This window comes from Scyliorhinus canicula, chromosome 8 (assembly GCF_902713615.1).
Source record: "Scyliorhinus canicula chromosome 8, sScyCan1.1, whole genome shotgun sequence".
Classification (NCBI taxonomy): Eukaryota; Metazoa; Chordata; class Chondrichthyes; order Carcharhiniformes; family Scyliorhinidae; genus Scyliorhinus; species Scyliorhinus canicula.
Window position 1 is genome coordinate 71717521 of NC_052153.1, and position 17462 is coordinate 71734982.

General features: G+C 44.5%; 1 protein-coding gene across 3 annotated transcripts in view; it reads left to right on the forward strand.

The window, feature by feature from the left end:
* Window positions 1-13749, forward strand: part of cdc42se2 (CDC42 small effector 2) — a 251670-nt gene extending 237921 nt beyond the window's left edge. For all 3 annotated transcript variants that reach the window (XM_038804717.1, XM_038804718.1, XM_038804719.1), the window contains 2 exons: window positions 5548-5668; window positions 11789-13749. In XM_038804717.1, coding sequence (XP_038660645.1) covers window positions 5548-5649 — 102 coding nt within the window. In that variant the 3' untranslated portion in view covers window positions 5650-5668; window positions 11789-13749. The remainder of the gene's footprint in view (window positions 1-5547; window positions 5669-11788) is intronic.
* The last annotated feature ends 3713 nt before the right edge of the window (window positions 13750-17462 follow it).

Genomic DNA, 17462 nt, shown 5'->3' on the forward strand with positions numbered 1-17462 from the left:
AATAAAACGGAGAGTGATTAACTGTTAAAATGGCCATCCAGAGTCAGATAACCAGTGCAGTTCAACATAGACTATTTGAAGTGACTGGAAAGCTCCTAATTGTGTTACCCTGGGTGGGAACATGGACTTATCAAGACAAATACTATCTGTGGAATTCACACTTGCTATTGTTTGGAAATTTACCCAAATCGCATGTCCAAACACCATGGGCGGAATTCTCTGGCGGCTAAGTGTTGACGCCAGTGTAAACATCGGAGCTTTTCACGCCGGTGTCAACGGGTCCCTTGGCCCAGCGATTCACTTACCTGAAGGGGGCCAGCAGGGCGCCGGAGTGCTCCGCGCAGCTCCGGCTACTGATATGGGGCCCTGCACTTGTGGCCGGCATCCGCGCATGCGCGCAGCGGCCCTGCGCAAGAGGGTGGACCCAAACAGCAAGCCGGCCCCAACAATATAGCCCCCCCCCCCCCCCCCAGATTGCGCGCGTCCGCCGATCGGTGGCCCCCGATCGGAACCCTGGCTGTCCTGGAGGACCCCAGGTGACGGATCCACCCCCCCCCCCCCCCCCCCCCAACCAGGGCAGCCGCCACTCTTGAGTGCCGGCCGGGTGGAACCATGTTAGAACCACGCCAGTGGAAACTCGGCTAGCTGCCGGCGGAGAATTGCCTCGGGGGCCTCATTCAATGGCCCCCGCTCAGCGCCACGTCGATCACGCAACTGGCGGCGATTCTCCAGTCCGAGGAGAATCGCGGAAAGGCATCGGACCCGATCATGGGTCCGACGCCCCATTCTACGCCCTTGTGCCGAGTGCCATTGTGGCGCAGAGGCTCAGAGAATCCCGGCCCATGGCTATGACTTGGAAACCTAAGAATGAAGGATGGGCAGAAACTAAATCATCCTGAGTAAGTATGAAGAACCCATCCATTCTCTCATTGTGTAGCAATGGTTATCATCTAGGCCAAGTGAACAATACCAATATTGGTCAAGTGGCTGAAACTGACTGGAAATAACCTACAAAGACCTGGGGCGGAATTCTCCGACCCCCCGGGGGGTTGGAGAATCGCCCGACGCCAGCGTCACTCCCGCCGTGGCCCGAATTCTCCGCCACCCGGGAATCGGCGGGGGCGGGAATCATGGCGGTCAGCAGGCCCCACGCGGCGATTCTCCAGCCCGCAATGGGCCGAAGTCCCGCAGCTGACAGGCCAATCCCGCCAGCGGGAATCAAAACACCTCTGGTGCCGGCGGGATTGGTGGCGCGGGCGGGCTCCGGGGTCCTGGTGGGAGGGGGGCGCGGGGCGATCTGACTCCAGGGGGTGCCCCCACGGTGGCCTGGCCCGTGATCGGGCCCCACCGATCGGCAGGCGGGCCTGCGCCGTGGGGGCACTCTTTTTCTTCCGCCCCGCCATGGTGAGCAGGGGCAGCACGGTAGCATTGTGGATAGCACAATCACTTCACAGCTCCAGGGTCCCAGGTTCGATTCCGGCTTGGGTCACTGTCTGTGTGGAGTCTGCACATCCTCCCCGTGTGTGCGTGGGTTTTCTCCGGGTGCTCCGGTTTCCTCCCACAGTTAAAAGATGTGCAGGTTAGGTGGATTGGCCATGATAAATTGCCCTTAGTGTCCAAAATTGCTCTTAGTGTTGGGTGGGGTAACAGGGTTATGGGGATAGGGTGGAATTGTTGACCTTGCGTAGGGTATTCTTTCCAGGAGCCAGTGCAGACTCGATGGGCTGAATGGCCTCCTTCTGCACTGTAAATTCTATGTCTATGACAAGAGACCCCCTCCCCTGCGCACCACTGACGCACCGGTGCATGAGCGGACTGCTGTCGGCCGGCGAAGGCCTTTCGGCCCCAGCTGGCGTGGCGTCAAAGGCCGTTCGCGCCGATCGGCGGAGTGGCAACCACTCCAGCGCGGCCCTAGCCCCTCAATGTGAGGGCTTGGCCCCTATTGGGGAGGCCCGACGCCGGAGTGGTTGACGCCACTCCAATACGCCGGGACCCCCCATCCTGCCGGGTAGGGGAGAATCCCGGCCCTGCTCAGTCTGCAGAAAACACTGAGCGAGACAGCAGCAAAAAGCTGTGTCATCTTTGCCTTTAACAATATGGAAGATGTACATCTAAAACAAGCCTCCCAGCCTTATTTTAAAACACCAAGTTTATCTATAAAGAAATTGGACTCCCTGATATGAAAACCCACAAGTGCCCAACGTTGTGACCTGCTGCTGCACATTCACTTTTCGACAAAATCCTGCAATAATTCTGTTATCCAGCCTCAGCACTTTGGACTCATCTGAACTACAATTTAAGAGCGAAAAAATACTCCTTGCTTTCTTGGGCCCTCAGCGACTGTTCTTTTACCAAAAGCCCAATTCGTGAATTATAAACTATTCTTTTAGGTTACAACTTGTAAAGTATTCTACTTTCTTTAGGCACCATTCTTGTGTAAGTGGGGGAGTGATTGTCATAGCATTTAGACTTTCAGGTTGAATGTGTGAATAATCATCTTTATTTAAACCCATAACCATCTACTGCTGGCTAGTCCAATTATTGAAGAACCGCACAAATTTTCGTCTCCAAAAAACACATTGATTATGGGCAAAAAGGGAAAGGGTACAAGGATTTCAGTTTATCTCTCCTCCCTTGCCAGTAACTATCTCATTCGTTAGGTCTGGCCTGCATCCGTTCCAGTTCACTCCAATCCTCAGGCTATGCCACTTTTGAGCAATCCCCAAGGAGATGCAGTAACTTTTTAACCATAAGAAACAAAATATGTTTCAGCTAAAATAGTCATATGCAGTCTTGGGGATCAACAGTAAGTGTTCAGTCATCATCAAGACATCAGCTGTCCAGTTAACACAAGTTTGCAAAAATAAAATATAACATTAAAACTACTACAATGTCAGGATTCTGTTTCGAGTGACATTTCTTTGGCATCTCCTAAAATTCAGCCACAGTATAAATATTCAAGTTTACAAAGATTCAAAGTATAATTTCAAGTCAATAAAGAACTCTGTGCTTCCCTTTTCCTACAGAATGTATTGACTGACCTGTCAAATGACTAGTGGGCAGAACTGAGATTTTTCTTTTTTTTTAAAAACAGGCAAAACATTTTTGCATATTTTGAAGTGTTTTGTCATATTTCTGTGAAGCCCTAACTAGTTATTAACTTGCGAGGATTTAATAATAAAAAGCCAGCAAGTTGATTTTTAGTTTTGATCGGGCTTGTGTTGGTCATGCTCGGAAAAGCGAGCCAAAGCTTTGACCCCAGTGTCCAGTACGAACACCCACAGAGCTATAGAATCTCATTCCCTGTGCACTCAATAAATATTGCTTTGTTTTTCCTGGCTCAAGAATATGGGACATGGTGCCCTCTGTTCTTTACAAGACACACATGTAAAGAGGTGACGTTGGTTGGTTTTATTATTAAGGGCTGTGGGAAAAAAATAACTTGTGAAAATTATATTCATCTGCTATTAGATTTGTAACTCCATTCCCTCTCCCCTTTTTGGATAAAACTTGCAAGACGTTGGTCTTAGATAGTTTTTCTGGATTTGATTTGCCCTGTAAAAAGCAGTGCGCTGTCTCAACAAGGATTTCATGTTTGCATTTAACATTTCCTAAGCTTAGAAGAACAACCAGTAAATTTGAAGCAGGAGGCACAGCCAAACTACTTCTGAGATGTAATTTCAGTTTACGAATAGTATGTGGTTCGAAATGATAGTCTTTGGGAAGGCTGCAGCATTTTAGTGAAACATCACTTTTACTATGGCTGTGATCCACTTTATTGCCTGAGCTTTCAAACTGCAGCAGTCTTTCAACAACATTCTTTGGCGCACTGGGGCTAACGATGCAACTATGCAAAGTGAAGATACAGTGCATTGTACTACAGTGCAGTGTTAGGATGTGCATTTCCCTGTCATACCTGGGCTTGTGTAAGAGAAATGGGCCAAGCAATCTGGGGAAACAAGAGTGGAAGTCTGATGGGAAATTGACCAAGGCTTGCTTCTGCAAACACCTAACACCTTATTCCAGAATGTCAAAACTGAGGCCTGGGAGCAGCTATCCTGCCTGAGGTTTTTGATTAGGGATAGTGCTTGGCACTGTCGAGACCCCAAAGTGGGAAAAATAACCTTTGTAAAACATCAAATTCGCAAAAGGCAGATTTCTCACTGCTATTTTTTATTAGATGCAAGAAGGGTTACAGAATGGTTCTGATAGGCTGGTAATACTCATGGTTAATGAGCAAACAGATGAACTTGGTATCAAATGCCCCTTCTGGACTGCGACAGTTACTGATAACTCTGGTAAAAAGAGGGAAGTTTTATGATTTTTTTTAAAGACATTTCATCTTTTGCAGAGAAGAGATTGATAATCCTTTTTGTACAGATTTTAACAGCTGGCTCAGCTCTTCTGTTTTGTGAAACACAGCTTGGTTAGCAGAAATAACAGGAAAATGGGAAATCGCATCACACCTGTAATACAGATATTGCTTCTTATGCTCTTCTCAAGTAGTTAAAGTACTAATTAGCAGGTTTGTCCAATGAGATGTTTGGTGATTCAAATTTGGAATGCAAATTTTTGCATGTAATAGCTCCGTGAGAAGAAGAAAATCCTGATGTAACTGCAAAATGTATTCTTGCCTAAGGGTGCCCTGAAAATGAAAATAACTTCTGTTGACTAGAAGCAAAGCCAATGTCTTATTTAGAACAAAATCATACACTTATAAATACTCCTTAGTTAAATTTTTTTTAAATGTTTTAAATAAATTTAGAGGACCCAATTCTTTTTTTCCAATTAAGGGGCAATTTAGCGCGGCCAATTCACCTACCCTGCACGTCTTTTTGGGTTTGGGGGAGTGAGATCCACGCAGACATGGGGAGAATGTGCAAACTCCACACGGACAGTGACCCAGGGCTGGGATCGAACCCGGGGTCCTCAGTGCCTAGAGGCAGCAGTGCTAACCACTGTGCCGCCCTGATTCCACAGTTAATTAATTGCCAAATTAAATCCATGCAAATTATCTCCTGTGGTACATGTTCAGAGATGAACAATAACAACTTTTAAAGTAAACAGATTATTCCACGAGGTGACTTCACATTCCATTTTGTTCTTTCACTTGTGAGGAAGTCAAAAAGTCCTTCGATCGTCAAAGGGCAAATTAAGCCCCAAATAATGTGGAGATATCATCTGAAAGGCAGACATTATCCCCTCAGCACTCAGCAGAATACATCAGCTTCAAGGCACTCAATTTATCTTCTGTCTCAAAATGACCAATTGTAAGTTCTAGGACTTCAGCAGAGGTTAATGAAATCTCTCGCCTTTGTGCCATAGATTTCAGCTGTAACCATGTGAGATGGGAACAAAAGCAGTCAGTCATTGTCAGCATCACCCTTGCAATCTGACAATGGAACACTTGCTCAGTAAGAAGTATGTGAAAGTTTCAGTGAGCCCGCTGATGGGCATCTTCTCACAGCACGCAAGGGGCAGATGTGGTAGTCGAGTGCTGTCAAAACTAGCCGATTTGCATCTGACCTCTTCTGTTTCTATCTGTAGGTGAGCTCAATTCAAAACCAAATGCAGTCCAAGGGCGGTTATGCAGGTCCTCCCAGAGCAGTTAATGTTCAGATGCAGCTCGTGGACACAAAGGCTGGATAACATTTAAATAAAACCTGTGGTAAGTACAAAGGCTTCGGCTCCCAAAATGAACATAAATGCCTCATTTAATACAGGATGTCACAGCTTGTGAGGACACATAAACAATATGAACCTGATGGTTCAGCAGGACAACTGAAATAAACATGTCACACACAAGCTGTAGTGCACCGTCTAAGACAATTTAACAAGGGGTTGCTTGGGACTGAACTCCGCTGCGCTCGCTCACATGGTTGCAGATCCAGGAACATTTTCTAACTGCTGTTATTTATAGTCTTCTACATAAAGACAGTGGCCCCGTCCACCAACTAAATGTCAGGGATGTGTCCATCTCCGCTGGGCCAGGAAGCCACAACGCTATTTTGTGGTAATCAAGCAGTTAATTTCTGATGTTGTGGCTTCCACCCCAGTGAGGGGCGATGTCCCACCTCCACGACCTTCCATCTGATCAGATGGCTGGCAGTTCTCTAGACCCAACAGTGTCACTGGGAGCAATGGCCACTGCTGGGACTGCAGTCAGTGTAGGTAAATGGGGCGCCCCAATGAGGGTGAGGAGGCAGCGATCAGGAGGCCAAGGGTGGAGCTTCAAATAAGGGCTGACCTTTTGACTGGGAGCCCCTCCTTTGGGCACAGGGTGCTGAGCAGTGGGGAGTACTTTCAAGCCCATAGCCCAGCCACTAGGATTTAATTGGCAACCTTACCACGTAGCAAGGGCAACACCAGGCTGTGGTATTTTACCAGTGATTGTGACAGGAGGAGCAGCTGTTAAGAGGCATGGCGTCCCCTACCATCCCACCTGATTTTTGTGTGTCCCCACCCTATGGACATGCTGTACGCTTAAGGAGGGGTGTAAAATTCCTGATAGTGATACAGGACGGACTATTTAAACGAGAGAACTGTCACAAAGTTGAATTCTATATTTGATCCATGCCAAAACCTGTGAACCTTCCAGGAGAAATCATTGGAGGATGATCAGAAGGAGGAACTCTGGCTGAATGTTCTCCTCCCTGGCTGAGGAACACTAAGACCAATTATAATGCTCCTACTGTTCTTAACAGATGAGATCAACTAGTTTAGCACACATTAGGAATTTAACCTGTAACATAGAACAGTACAGCACAGAACAGGCCCTTCGGCCCTCGATGTTGTGCCGAGCAATGATCACCCTACTCAAACCCACGTATCCACCCTATACCCGTAACCCAACAACCCCCCCCCCCCCCCCCCCCCCCCCCCCCCCCAAACCTGGGACCCTGGAGCTGTGAAGCATTTATGCTAACCACCATGCTACCGTGCTGGCCCAACCTTGCCGGTCGATATGCCTGAGGATGACATTGGACAGTTCATACCCAACTAAGTCATCAATTACAGATTTTTCTCTCCTCCTTTCCACTGGTTTCTCTGAAAGTCTCAGGCAGTGGAACTCTATCTAGCCCTGCCCTACTCAGTCCTGTCTCTTACTGCCCACAGCTGAGTAATATTAATGTTGGGCATAAAAGAATCCCTGAGGCTGCCAATCTTCTTCCTTGGATGAGGATGCTAGTTGGTAATCAACAATACAGAGAGGAGGAGGGGCACAAAAAATTTAATAATGTGATTGTATTGAGGGAGATGCATAGTGAACTGGTCACCATAAATCATGCTGAACATGGTGTTGCTGAAAAATATTTAGTTTTGCGTTCTACTGACATGTCATTTTTAAAAATATATATTTTTATTCCACTTTTTCACAATTTTTCTCCCAAATTTACACCCAACAACAATCAATAACCAACAACAAATATCTCAAACCCCATAACAGTAACAACGATCCCATCCTCCCACCATGCCCAGATATCAGCCCGCTTGTTAACATAAACAAATGACAAAGAAAAAAAGGAATCAGGGATTACCCATAGATATGTGTCATTTTTGATGGTGGTTAATTTTACAGTCAGCATTCCGACATAATCATGCCTTTTTGGAACATTAAAGAATTCTAGCACCAATTGACCTTTCCCGCCCCCTCTTTCCATGTATCCACTGCTCTGCCTTGTCTGACAGCCTTAGATGAGTTGCAGTTCCACAGTGAGGAGACTAAAGTCATCATTTGTTTTGCTCTGTATTCTCACCACCAGTTCCACCCCCCTCCCTAGCCACTATCTCGTGTTGAACTGTTTACAATCCCAGTTAATGTTATAACTGGACGGGAAGATCCCAGAATGGAACCCTGACTCAAAAGACCATAACTTGTACTTCTAATCAAACGTGGAGGAACAGTGTCACAGGACTGCTGATAGTTTTAACAACAAACAAAACATTTTATTAGACATGAAAAGATTGTGATATAATCCAATACTGCTTTACACCCCCTTAGGTTAACGATTACACGCAGATTTTAAAATTAATAGCAGTGACATAGTATATTTGAAGCTGCAATGTTCTCCTGAACATAGAGTCCTTTTTAAAGCACACAGATTGGCTGGTGCACACTCCAATGTGAACCTAAGTTAGTATCTGTGGATTTCTCCTCAGAATCCCCCCAGATGATTGTCCCGGGAAAGTTTCCAAACACACATGAAAATCTTTTCTCTTAATCGTGCTTTCCATTAGCGGTTTTCGTTCCGAAATCTAGTCCATGTTTTCCAAACATTCTTGTGAACAGAGCTTCTGCTCCCCTTGTACCATGATGTGGAGATGCCGGCGTTGGACTGGGGTAAGCACAGTAAGAAGTCTTACAACACCAGGTTAAAGTCCAACAGGTTTGTTTCAAACACAAGCTTTCGGAGCGCAGCACCTTCCTCTTCACCTGAGGAAGGAGCAGCGCTCCGAAAGCTCGTGTTTGAAACAAACCTGTTGGACTTTAACCTGGTGTTGTAAGACCCCTTTTCCAGTGAATCCAGTCCAGGATTTTACACCAACCTATCAGGATTTCTTAGTCTTGACTGACTTCCAGTGTTGACACAAACTCTGATATCCAGCCAATACGGTCTTCCCAAATACTTTAAAATTGTACTAAGACATTCCAAATTTTAGGATTACTTTAGAAACCCTCAGAATCACTTATGAAACCTTTAGGATTTTTTAGAAACCTTAGAAAATTATCTCCCCACCAGTCAATTTCTTCTCAGCTTTGTCTGTGCTGCCCATGAACATTATCCTGTTCTATTTCCAGGTTTTTAAAACCAACCGTCCTTTAGTTCCTCTGAAGATTGCAGTCTTGCATTTTATTGCTTGAGCAGAGCTATGAGCACTGCTTTTTCGCTCTGTTCCTGTCTCCAACTGCTGTAGCTTCCAGCTAAGACTAAAGAACAAAGTAAGGGCTCCTAGTTGTTAAGCAACTATGTTTACCTTTCACGCAGCAGCTCTCTAAATGTAATCTAGTCCCAGCTGGAACTGAAACTAACCACCACACATACAAACAGCTTTATCCAGCATGGAATCTAACTATGAGTTTCTTTCAGGCACAGAAACATTAAAGAAAACCCACCTAAAACTAGACCTTATTTGTAATGTTTACCCATATAGATATAAATTCCTTAAAACTACCTTTGTTTCCTTAACAAACCATACTTGTACTTTCCCCTCTATAACTACTCCCTGTTCTATAACTTCTCCCTCCTCTACCGCACTTCAGTCTATGTGCTGCTAAAAATCTCAGACATGCCTTTTAGGACCTTCATGCCAGATTTCAACTCTCCAGAACTTCAGTTTATCTCAAACTCTGTTGGCCATGTCTTAGCCTGCAATGAGTGAAATTGCCCATCACATTTGTGTTTGTGGAAATCCTCACCCACATGTTCAAACTCCTTCATGTTCTCACCTATTCCTATCTCTATAACGTCCATTAGTCACACTACCCTCAACCCACTCCATCCAGCTACATTACTGCAATTCTGGCACTTTGTGCATCCTCCAGCCTCCACACCTTCGCCATTATTGGCCATGCCTTCAGGCATTTAAGTCCCACAATCTGGAATTTCCCATGGAACCCTCCACCTCCCTGAATTCCTTTAACACCCTTCTCAAGACCCTCCCCTTGAATCAAGCATTTGGTCACTTATCCTTCTTCGACTCAAACTCCACTTTTATCTGATCACACCCAGTGCCTTGAGAAATGTTTCTACATTAAAGACATTATATAAATGCTCTTCGTGCTCTCGGCTAGAGTTCTCTCACTCAACAATTTCTTCTTTAACTTGTCTCACTTCCTGCAAACAAAATGTGTAGCTATGGGTGTCCGCATGGACCCCAGTTATGCCCGTCTTAGTGGGGTATGTGGAACATCTGTGTTCCGGTCCAACTCTGGCCCTCTCCCATGATTCGTTTTCCGTTACGTCTGTGACTTTATTGGTGTCAATTTATGCCCTCGTCTTGACCTGGAAATATTTATTGATTTTGCTTCCAATTTCCACCCTCTCTCACGTTCACATGATCCATCTCCAACACGTCCCTTCCTTGACCTCTCTGTCCCCATTTCCAGCGATAGAAAGACCACCGATGGTCATTACAAACCAATCAACTCCCACAGCTACCTCGAATACAGCTCCTCACACCCACTTCCTGCAAGGACTCCATTCCATTCTCCCAGTTCCTCTGCTGCCATTGCATCTGTTCTAATGATGCCAACGGTGAAAATAGCACTTCTGGCATGTTTCACATTTTCCTCGACCATGATTTCCCCCCACCCCACTGGTTGACAGAGTGCTGAACTCTGTCTGATCCATCTCCTTCATCTCTGCCCTCACCCTCTCCCCTCCCTCCCAGAACTATGATTGGGTCCCCCTCACTGTGCTCACTTTTCACACCACCAGCCTCCGCATTCAAAATATCATCCCTCACCATTTACGCCAACTCCAGCATGATGCCACCATGAAACACATCTTCTCCTCACCCACATCGCCCCCTCTCCCCATCAGCGTTCTGCAGGGATCAGTCTCACCGTTACACCCTGGTCCACTCCTTCATCATCCCCAACCTGTCATTCCCTTCCCAGAGTACCCTCCCATTAAATCACAGAAGTGTAACACCAGCCTCTTCCACCTCCAAGGCCCTAAACACTCCTTTCAGGTGAAGCCACATATCACTTGAACTTCCTTCAATTTGGTCTTTTGTATTCGCTGCTCCCAATACGATCTCCTCTGAACTGGGAAGCCAAAACGCGAACTAGGTGACTGCTTTGTGGAACACCTTCACTCAGTCTGCAAGCATGACCCCAACCTTTCTGACCCTGGCCATTACAACTCACCATCTTGTTCTCACGCCCGCATTTCTGTCTTTGGCCCTAAGCACACTAGAGGAACAACACCTCATCATCCGATTAGTCACTTAACAGCCTTCTGGATTGAGTTCAGCAACTTTAGAATGTGAATTATCTTCTTCATCTTGACCCCTTTTTGTATTTTTTGTTCCAAACCAAACACCATCCCCTCCCACAGAGTCATCTGTTACTTGTTTGGTAGTTTTGGTTTCACTGAACACTGACCTTTGTTCTCCTATTAACACATTCCGCTATTTTACTCTTATGGCACAATCAACACCTTTAGTCTTTATTGCTGCCATTGCTATTCCCTTTGTCTTGTGCCCATGTCAATCTCTCTCTCGAGCTCTCACCTATCCCTGACCTTCTATTCTACTCCACCTTCTCCTCCCTGTCCAACTAAGTAATCCATCACATTTCTAGCCCAGTTCAGCTCTGAAAAGTCATAAAGACTCGAAATGTCAACTCTGTTTTTTTCTCTCCATAGATACTGCCAGACCTGCTGAGTTATTTAGCATTTTCTGTTTTTATTTCAGATTTCCAGCATCTAAAGTAATTTACTTTTATTACTATATAAATGTTTTTTTAAAATTTAAGAATACCCAATTCTTTTTTTTTCAATTAAGGGGCAATTTAGCGTGGCCAATCCACCTACCCTGCACATCTTTGAGTTGTGGGGATGAGACCCACACAGACACGGGGAAAATGTGCAAACTCCACACGGACAGTGGCCCAGAGCTGGGATCGAACCTGGGTCCTCGGCGTCGTGAGGCAGCAGTGCTACTGTATAAATGTACATTGTTAATGCCCTAACATTATAATAATCCATCTTGTCTGCCTAAAGAGTCAAAGCAGAATCAGGTGATACATATTCTAACAGAACGTATGTTTTATTTTCCACAGATTCTTCTGAGTTCATGTATTTCCTCCTCCTCATCCTCCTTTTAACTTTGGTGACTGTTTCTCTGAGTTCTTCATGATGAGAAAGGCCGAACAACAACCCATCACTTGTTCTGTGGCTGTTCATCGGTTGGAGTCTCGTGTTCTGCTCTGAAGATGTCATTATTGAGGTGGCCCTGCCCCGCCCCTCAGTGACTTGCATGGATTTGGCCTTTGCCGAAGTTATCGACATAGCTTCTCATATTTTTTTAAAAGAATACAAATGGAATTTTAGCATGGTCTTCTCTTCAAGGTCTACAAGCGCCAGAGCAAAGCATTACTGTATATTTTTTAATTTGTCCATCCTTTTCAAATCATGCAGCATTTTTTCCTTTTTTGTTGCAGCTTTTTTATTGGTTTGCAATTTTAGATTATTATTAAGGATGTCTGAAGGTCTGGAACCTGAAAGCACAATTACATTATTGCGCTCCCTCTAAGAAGGTCAGCATGGTAGATGACTGCATGAAATGTAGCTCAGTCCAGTGGCTCACTGATGCCAAAGTATTTGTTGCAGCGGAATGATGATACTATTGCTGACAAGTTTCTAGCCCCAGCATGCCAGCTTTGCCAAATGCCCGGCTTCTTTCCCTGCCAAGTCTCATTCCTCTCAGCCTAGCTGCCTGCATACTTTTATATTTGTTCAGTTTATCTAATTTCTGTTTTAAAAAAGAATTGAAAATATTAACTGGCATTTTTGTATGATGGCCTGTGGTAAATGTGCAATTCAGCATACTCCTGCATTTTATATGAATAGAATTTTTAAAAATGCATTTGACCATGAGCAGGTAACCAGACCAGTTACACAGGCAATTCAGTGATGTGGTAGTGTTCTGCATAGCACCCTTTAGTTGTATTACAACAGCTGTTTCTTTAAAAAAAATGCCTGGATTCTGAATTTCTAAACCTAGCACCCCAGAGTGCAGTCCACATCAATTTCTGTACAGTTTTGTAGACTTTTCTCTGCAGCTCTTTGGGTGAACATCAAACTTTTTACAAAAAATAAACTTTTTCCGGGGTGGGTTGGGGGAGGGGAGGGTACAATATGGAATTGTGCAAGTTGCCACAGGCAATGTTGTGAGCTGTCTGAACAAACTCCAGAGAAAATTCTGTCCAACAGGGTGGCTTTCGTTCTCCAGCATAAGAAAGCAAATATCTTGCTCAGGTTAATAAAGGCATATTTTTTTCCCATTCCACTCATAACGATGTACTAATATTGCACTGTTTCATAATAATGTTAATTGTGCATGGTTTGGTAATTTTAAAAGCAGAGCTGCATCAAAATTTTGTTTTCAGTAGGCAAAACATTGGCTTGACTCAAGAACGTACTCTGTGAAATGTGACTCAAGTAATATTTTAAGTAGTTTTAGAGCTAGTATTTTAGTGCCAAATCATCAGAACCCAGAATAATTTGCTAAGTACTGAACTGCAGGAAACTGTGATGCGTATGTGTAAAGAATAGGGAAACTTTTATTTCATGGAGCAGTGCAGTACAAATTGTGACAGAATGTCTGACACCAAGATATAAAGTATTTTTGAAATATGAATGAGTAGTATAATAATTACTTGAATGAATTAGCTGGATACTGTGGCTTGCCTGCCTTTGGGATATGTTGCTATGACTGACTTGAATGCATCCCAGTACTGGTCCTCTAAGCTGTCTGTGGTAAATGTTATGTAAAGGGGTGTGCAAATTGTCATCACTTAGTGCTGCCATAGCCAAGCCATTAATTGAAATATAATTTATCATTCATATGCAGGCAAATAATTTTGTCAGCTGCGTAACTGAAAAGTTGATTTAGCATATTTTTATAATGCATACAATTTTGTACAGGTTCTTCATTCTTGAGTGAAATTGGTTTAGTCCATAATGGCTTATAGTTTCAAAGTGACTTCAGATTAAAATAAAGGTGTCATTTGCTCTTGCAGATCTCTTGTACACTGTCCACTAATTGATCTCATTGGCCTGCATGTCAGTCTAGGACCCACATTGAGTAACAGACTCACTGGCACGACAGAATGCAAGTCAGTAACATAATTCTCCAACTCTACTGTAGCTCGGTATTCAGGAATTAAACTGATGAGCTTTGTGAACCCATTCAGAAGGACAACACACGAACGTGGACACTATAGAAGCATAAATGCCAACATGAAAAAAATGAGCAATAGTTGATCAGCTGGTCAGCCAAATATCGGCCTTGTGACTTGTGAAGAAGAGGAGTTAGGCTGAAAGTGCTGTCGGATGTGGGCTTGCCATAATTTAAGCCAATATTCCAATGTTTTGTTCAATTCCAGCGGGGGGGAAACCCCTTGAAATACACAAGTTTAATTTGCAGTATTGGTAGATTTAGAAATTATTGAGGAGGTTATGTTACTGGAGGCAACAGATTTATTTCCACGAGGAACCTGAGCATCCTCAGAAAGTTTGTTTTTTGACATGTGCTTTTTGAAGCCTATTATAGTTCTATCTCTCAAGCCAATTACAAAATTCTGGAAGACTTCTAATATTTCAAATATTAAAATGAAAGGAGTTCTATGTACTTCAGCACCACTTTACAGGCTCCAAATGTATGCTGTTAAACTAAATTTCACAAACCTATAAATGGATGGATGATAGGCTGAGCTCCATATGGGAAAGTGATTATTTTCCTGCAATATTCCCACATCCACAACAGACAGGCCTTAAGACATTGGTGTCCCAATTAATTGGCCAGGCATGGATCATGGTGGTCGATGACATGTTTGGTTCTGGTCAGGGCAGCACGGTGGCGCAGAGGGTAGCACTGCTGCCTCATGGCGCCCAGATCCCAGATTCGATCCCGGCCATGGTTCACTGTCCGTGTGGAGTTTGCACATTCTCCCCATGTCTGTGTGGGTTTCTCCCCCACAACCCAAAGATAGGTGGATTAGTGGATAGGCAGGGTAGGTGGATTGGCCACGCTAAATTGCCCCTTAATTGGAAAAAAATTAATTGGGTACTCTAAATTTTATTTATTATTTTTTGAAATGTTTGGTTCTGGTCTTCGGAGGTACTTTGGTTAACTGAGGATGAGAGATTCAGGAGAGGAGGAAAATATACATTGCATATATTTATTTAGTAAATATGCTTATTACACCAAAGGATAAGCCAAGCATTTAAACTATTCTTAATGGGGTAAAGCTACACCTGGCTTAACAGTGAGAAACACAAAAGACCTGTTACTAGGTTTAATTGTCTAATTCTTTCCACAAGCGTAATGCAGTATATTTTCATGTATGGTGCTAGTATTTAAATTTTCTGATTGGCTGGAATGTACTGCCGCTCAAGTCAGTAAGTTGTGAAATCATTTGAGATCTTTCAGCCGACGGTGTCTCTGCCTGATGTTTGGATGATCTGTCCAATTTGTAGCGCACTCCTGCTGTTTTCTCAGAGCCCTGTAAGTATTCAAAGCATTCATTGATCAACAATGGTAGTAGCAACCATATTGGGGGTCGGTTTAGCCCACTTGGTTGGACAGCTGGGTTGTGATGCAGAGCAAGGCCAACAGCACGGGTACAATTCTTGCACCGGCTGAGGTTATTCATGAAGGGCCCATCTTCTCAACCTTGCCCTTGCCTGAGGTGTGCTGATCCTCAAGTTAAATCACCACCAGTCAGCTCTCCCTGTCAAAGGGGAAAGCAGCCTGTGGTCGATGTCAACTTTATCTTTACCTAACCATATTCGAACAATCATTGCTTTTCATCCATATTGCATAGTATTCAAGATGAATTTCAAATCTATTGGCTAAATTCTTGCACGTCTGTTCATTGGTAATTTTTGTTTCATAAATTACTGATAAATTTATTGTAATCCAAGCTACAGGGGCTAAGCTTTGTCCCCAAGCACCTCATATGGGCGGCACCATAGCATAGTGGTTAGCATTGTTGCCGCACCTGGGTCCCAGGTTCGATTCCCGGCTTGGTTCACTGTCTGTGCAGAGTCTGCACGTTCTCCCCGTGCCTGCGTGGATTTCCTCCGGGTGCTCCGGTTTCCTCCCACAAGTCTCGAAGACGCGTTGTGAGGTAATTTGGACATTCTGAATTCTTTCTCGACTCGGGACTTTTCGCAGTAACTTCATTGCAGTGTTAATGTAAGCCTACTTGGGACAAAAGATTATGAAAAAATAATACACACTCGCTCATTCCCGATGCAAACCACTGAACCATAAAACATCTTCCCAAACATTTAGCACAGGGCTTTTATTGAGTGGCTTTAGAGTCACAGTACAGAAGGAGGCCATTCGGCCCATCGGGTCTGCACCGGCTCCTTGAAAGAGTACCCTACCCAAGCCCACACCTCCACCCTATCCCCATAACCCAGTAACCCGACCCAACACCAAGGGCAATTTTGAACACTAAGGGCAATTTAGCATGGCCAATCCACCTAACCTGAACATCTTTGGATTGTGGGAGGAAACCCATGCACACACGGGGAGAACGTGCAGACTCCGCACAGACAGTGAACCAAGCCTGGAATCGAACCTGGGACCCTGGAGCTGTGAAGCAATTGTGCTAACCACCATGCTACCGTGCTGCATAACATGTTTGAAAAAGATTTTTGTCTGCTGCTCTTGCTTCAATGCCATTTGTGAATTCTCTGACCAGTTGTTATAGAACAGTGTAAACCATCATTCCCAATGTCACATTCCGTTTCCTTCTCTTTTTCTGCATTTCTCCAGAATTTATTTACAGGGAAATCTCCAGGTCAGTTGACAGATCTGCTTTCCAATTGATTGTCATGTGGGAAAGTTGCCCTCTGCAAAATATACTTCCATGGGAGCAGAACAGGGTGAAAATGGCAACTGTATTACACTTGTGTCTAACATGCTGAGTTCACCCAGAATAACTGGAAAGCCTTTGCACCCAAGGATCAAATAAAAGTCCCAATTCCAGAATAAAGGAAGTTTCTTGTTAAGTATGGGCTTATGAGGATAAAACTACCTGTTGGGATTTCCAATGTTAAATTGTTAATTTTAAATGTAAATTTAAAGTTTCTTGTGAATTATTTAAGTTTCAGTGCCTAAACGCCCAACATGCCTTCTGTTGCCACAGTAATGGTGAAAGGGACATCGGGCTGCACCTTCATCAAGGAGATGAGGAAACAGGAGCTGGTTCTGTTTTTGGATTAGAAACCTGCCTCCGGAAGAAACATATTAAAGTTCAACTTTTCAGGACAATGAACCATGAATTGATATGAAGATGGAGTTCTTGTCCACTTCGGCAAAGGGGGCAAGGAACAGAGTCGGGGGCAGGATAGTTGAAATATGGGATTTAATTATACTCCTACAGCAGCCATCACTGAGTTTTACAGGTCCTGAAGGAGAGACTTATGGTTTGTGCCAAAGTCTTCCACTGAAGAGAAACAAGATATCACAGGAGAGCCGGGGGCTTGGCACCTGGGGTAGAGCGGCATCTCGCTTCACCAATGCTGACGTGGATCTAGTGCTGGATGTCATAAGGGAGAGGAGGGAGGTTCTCTTCTTACAGTGGGCCATAGACCCCGTCTAGCATCAGCTCCCTCCGCTGTCTCTTTCTCTGCCTCTCTTACTTCCTGATCCTGCTCCCTCCCCAATGAGCTATCCCATGCCAGGACCTCATTGTCCTCAAAAGTCCAGACCTCTCT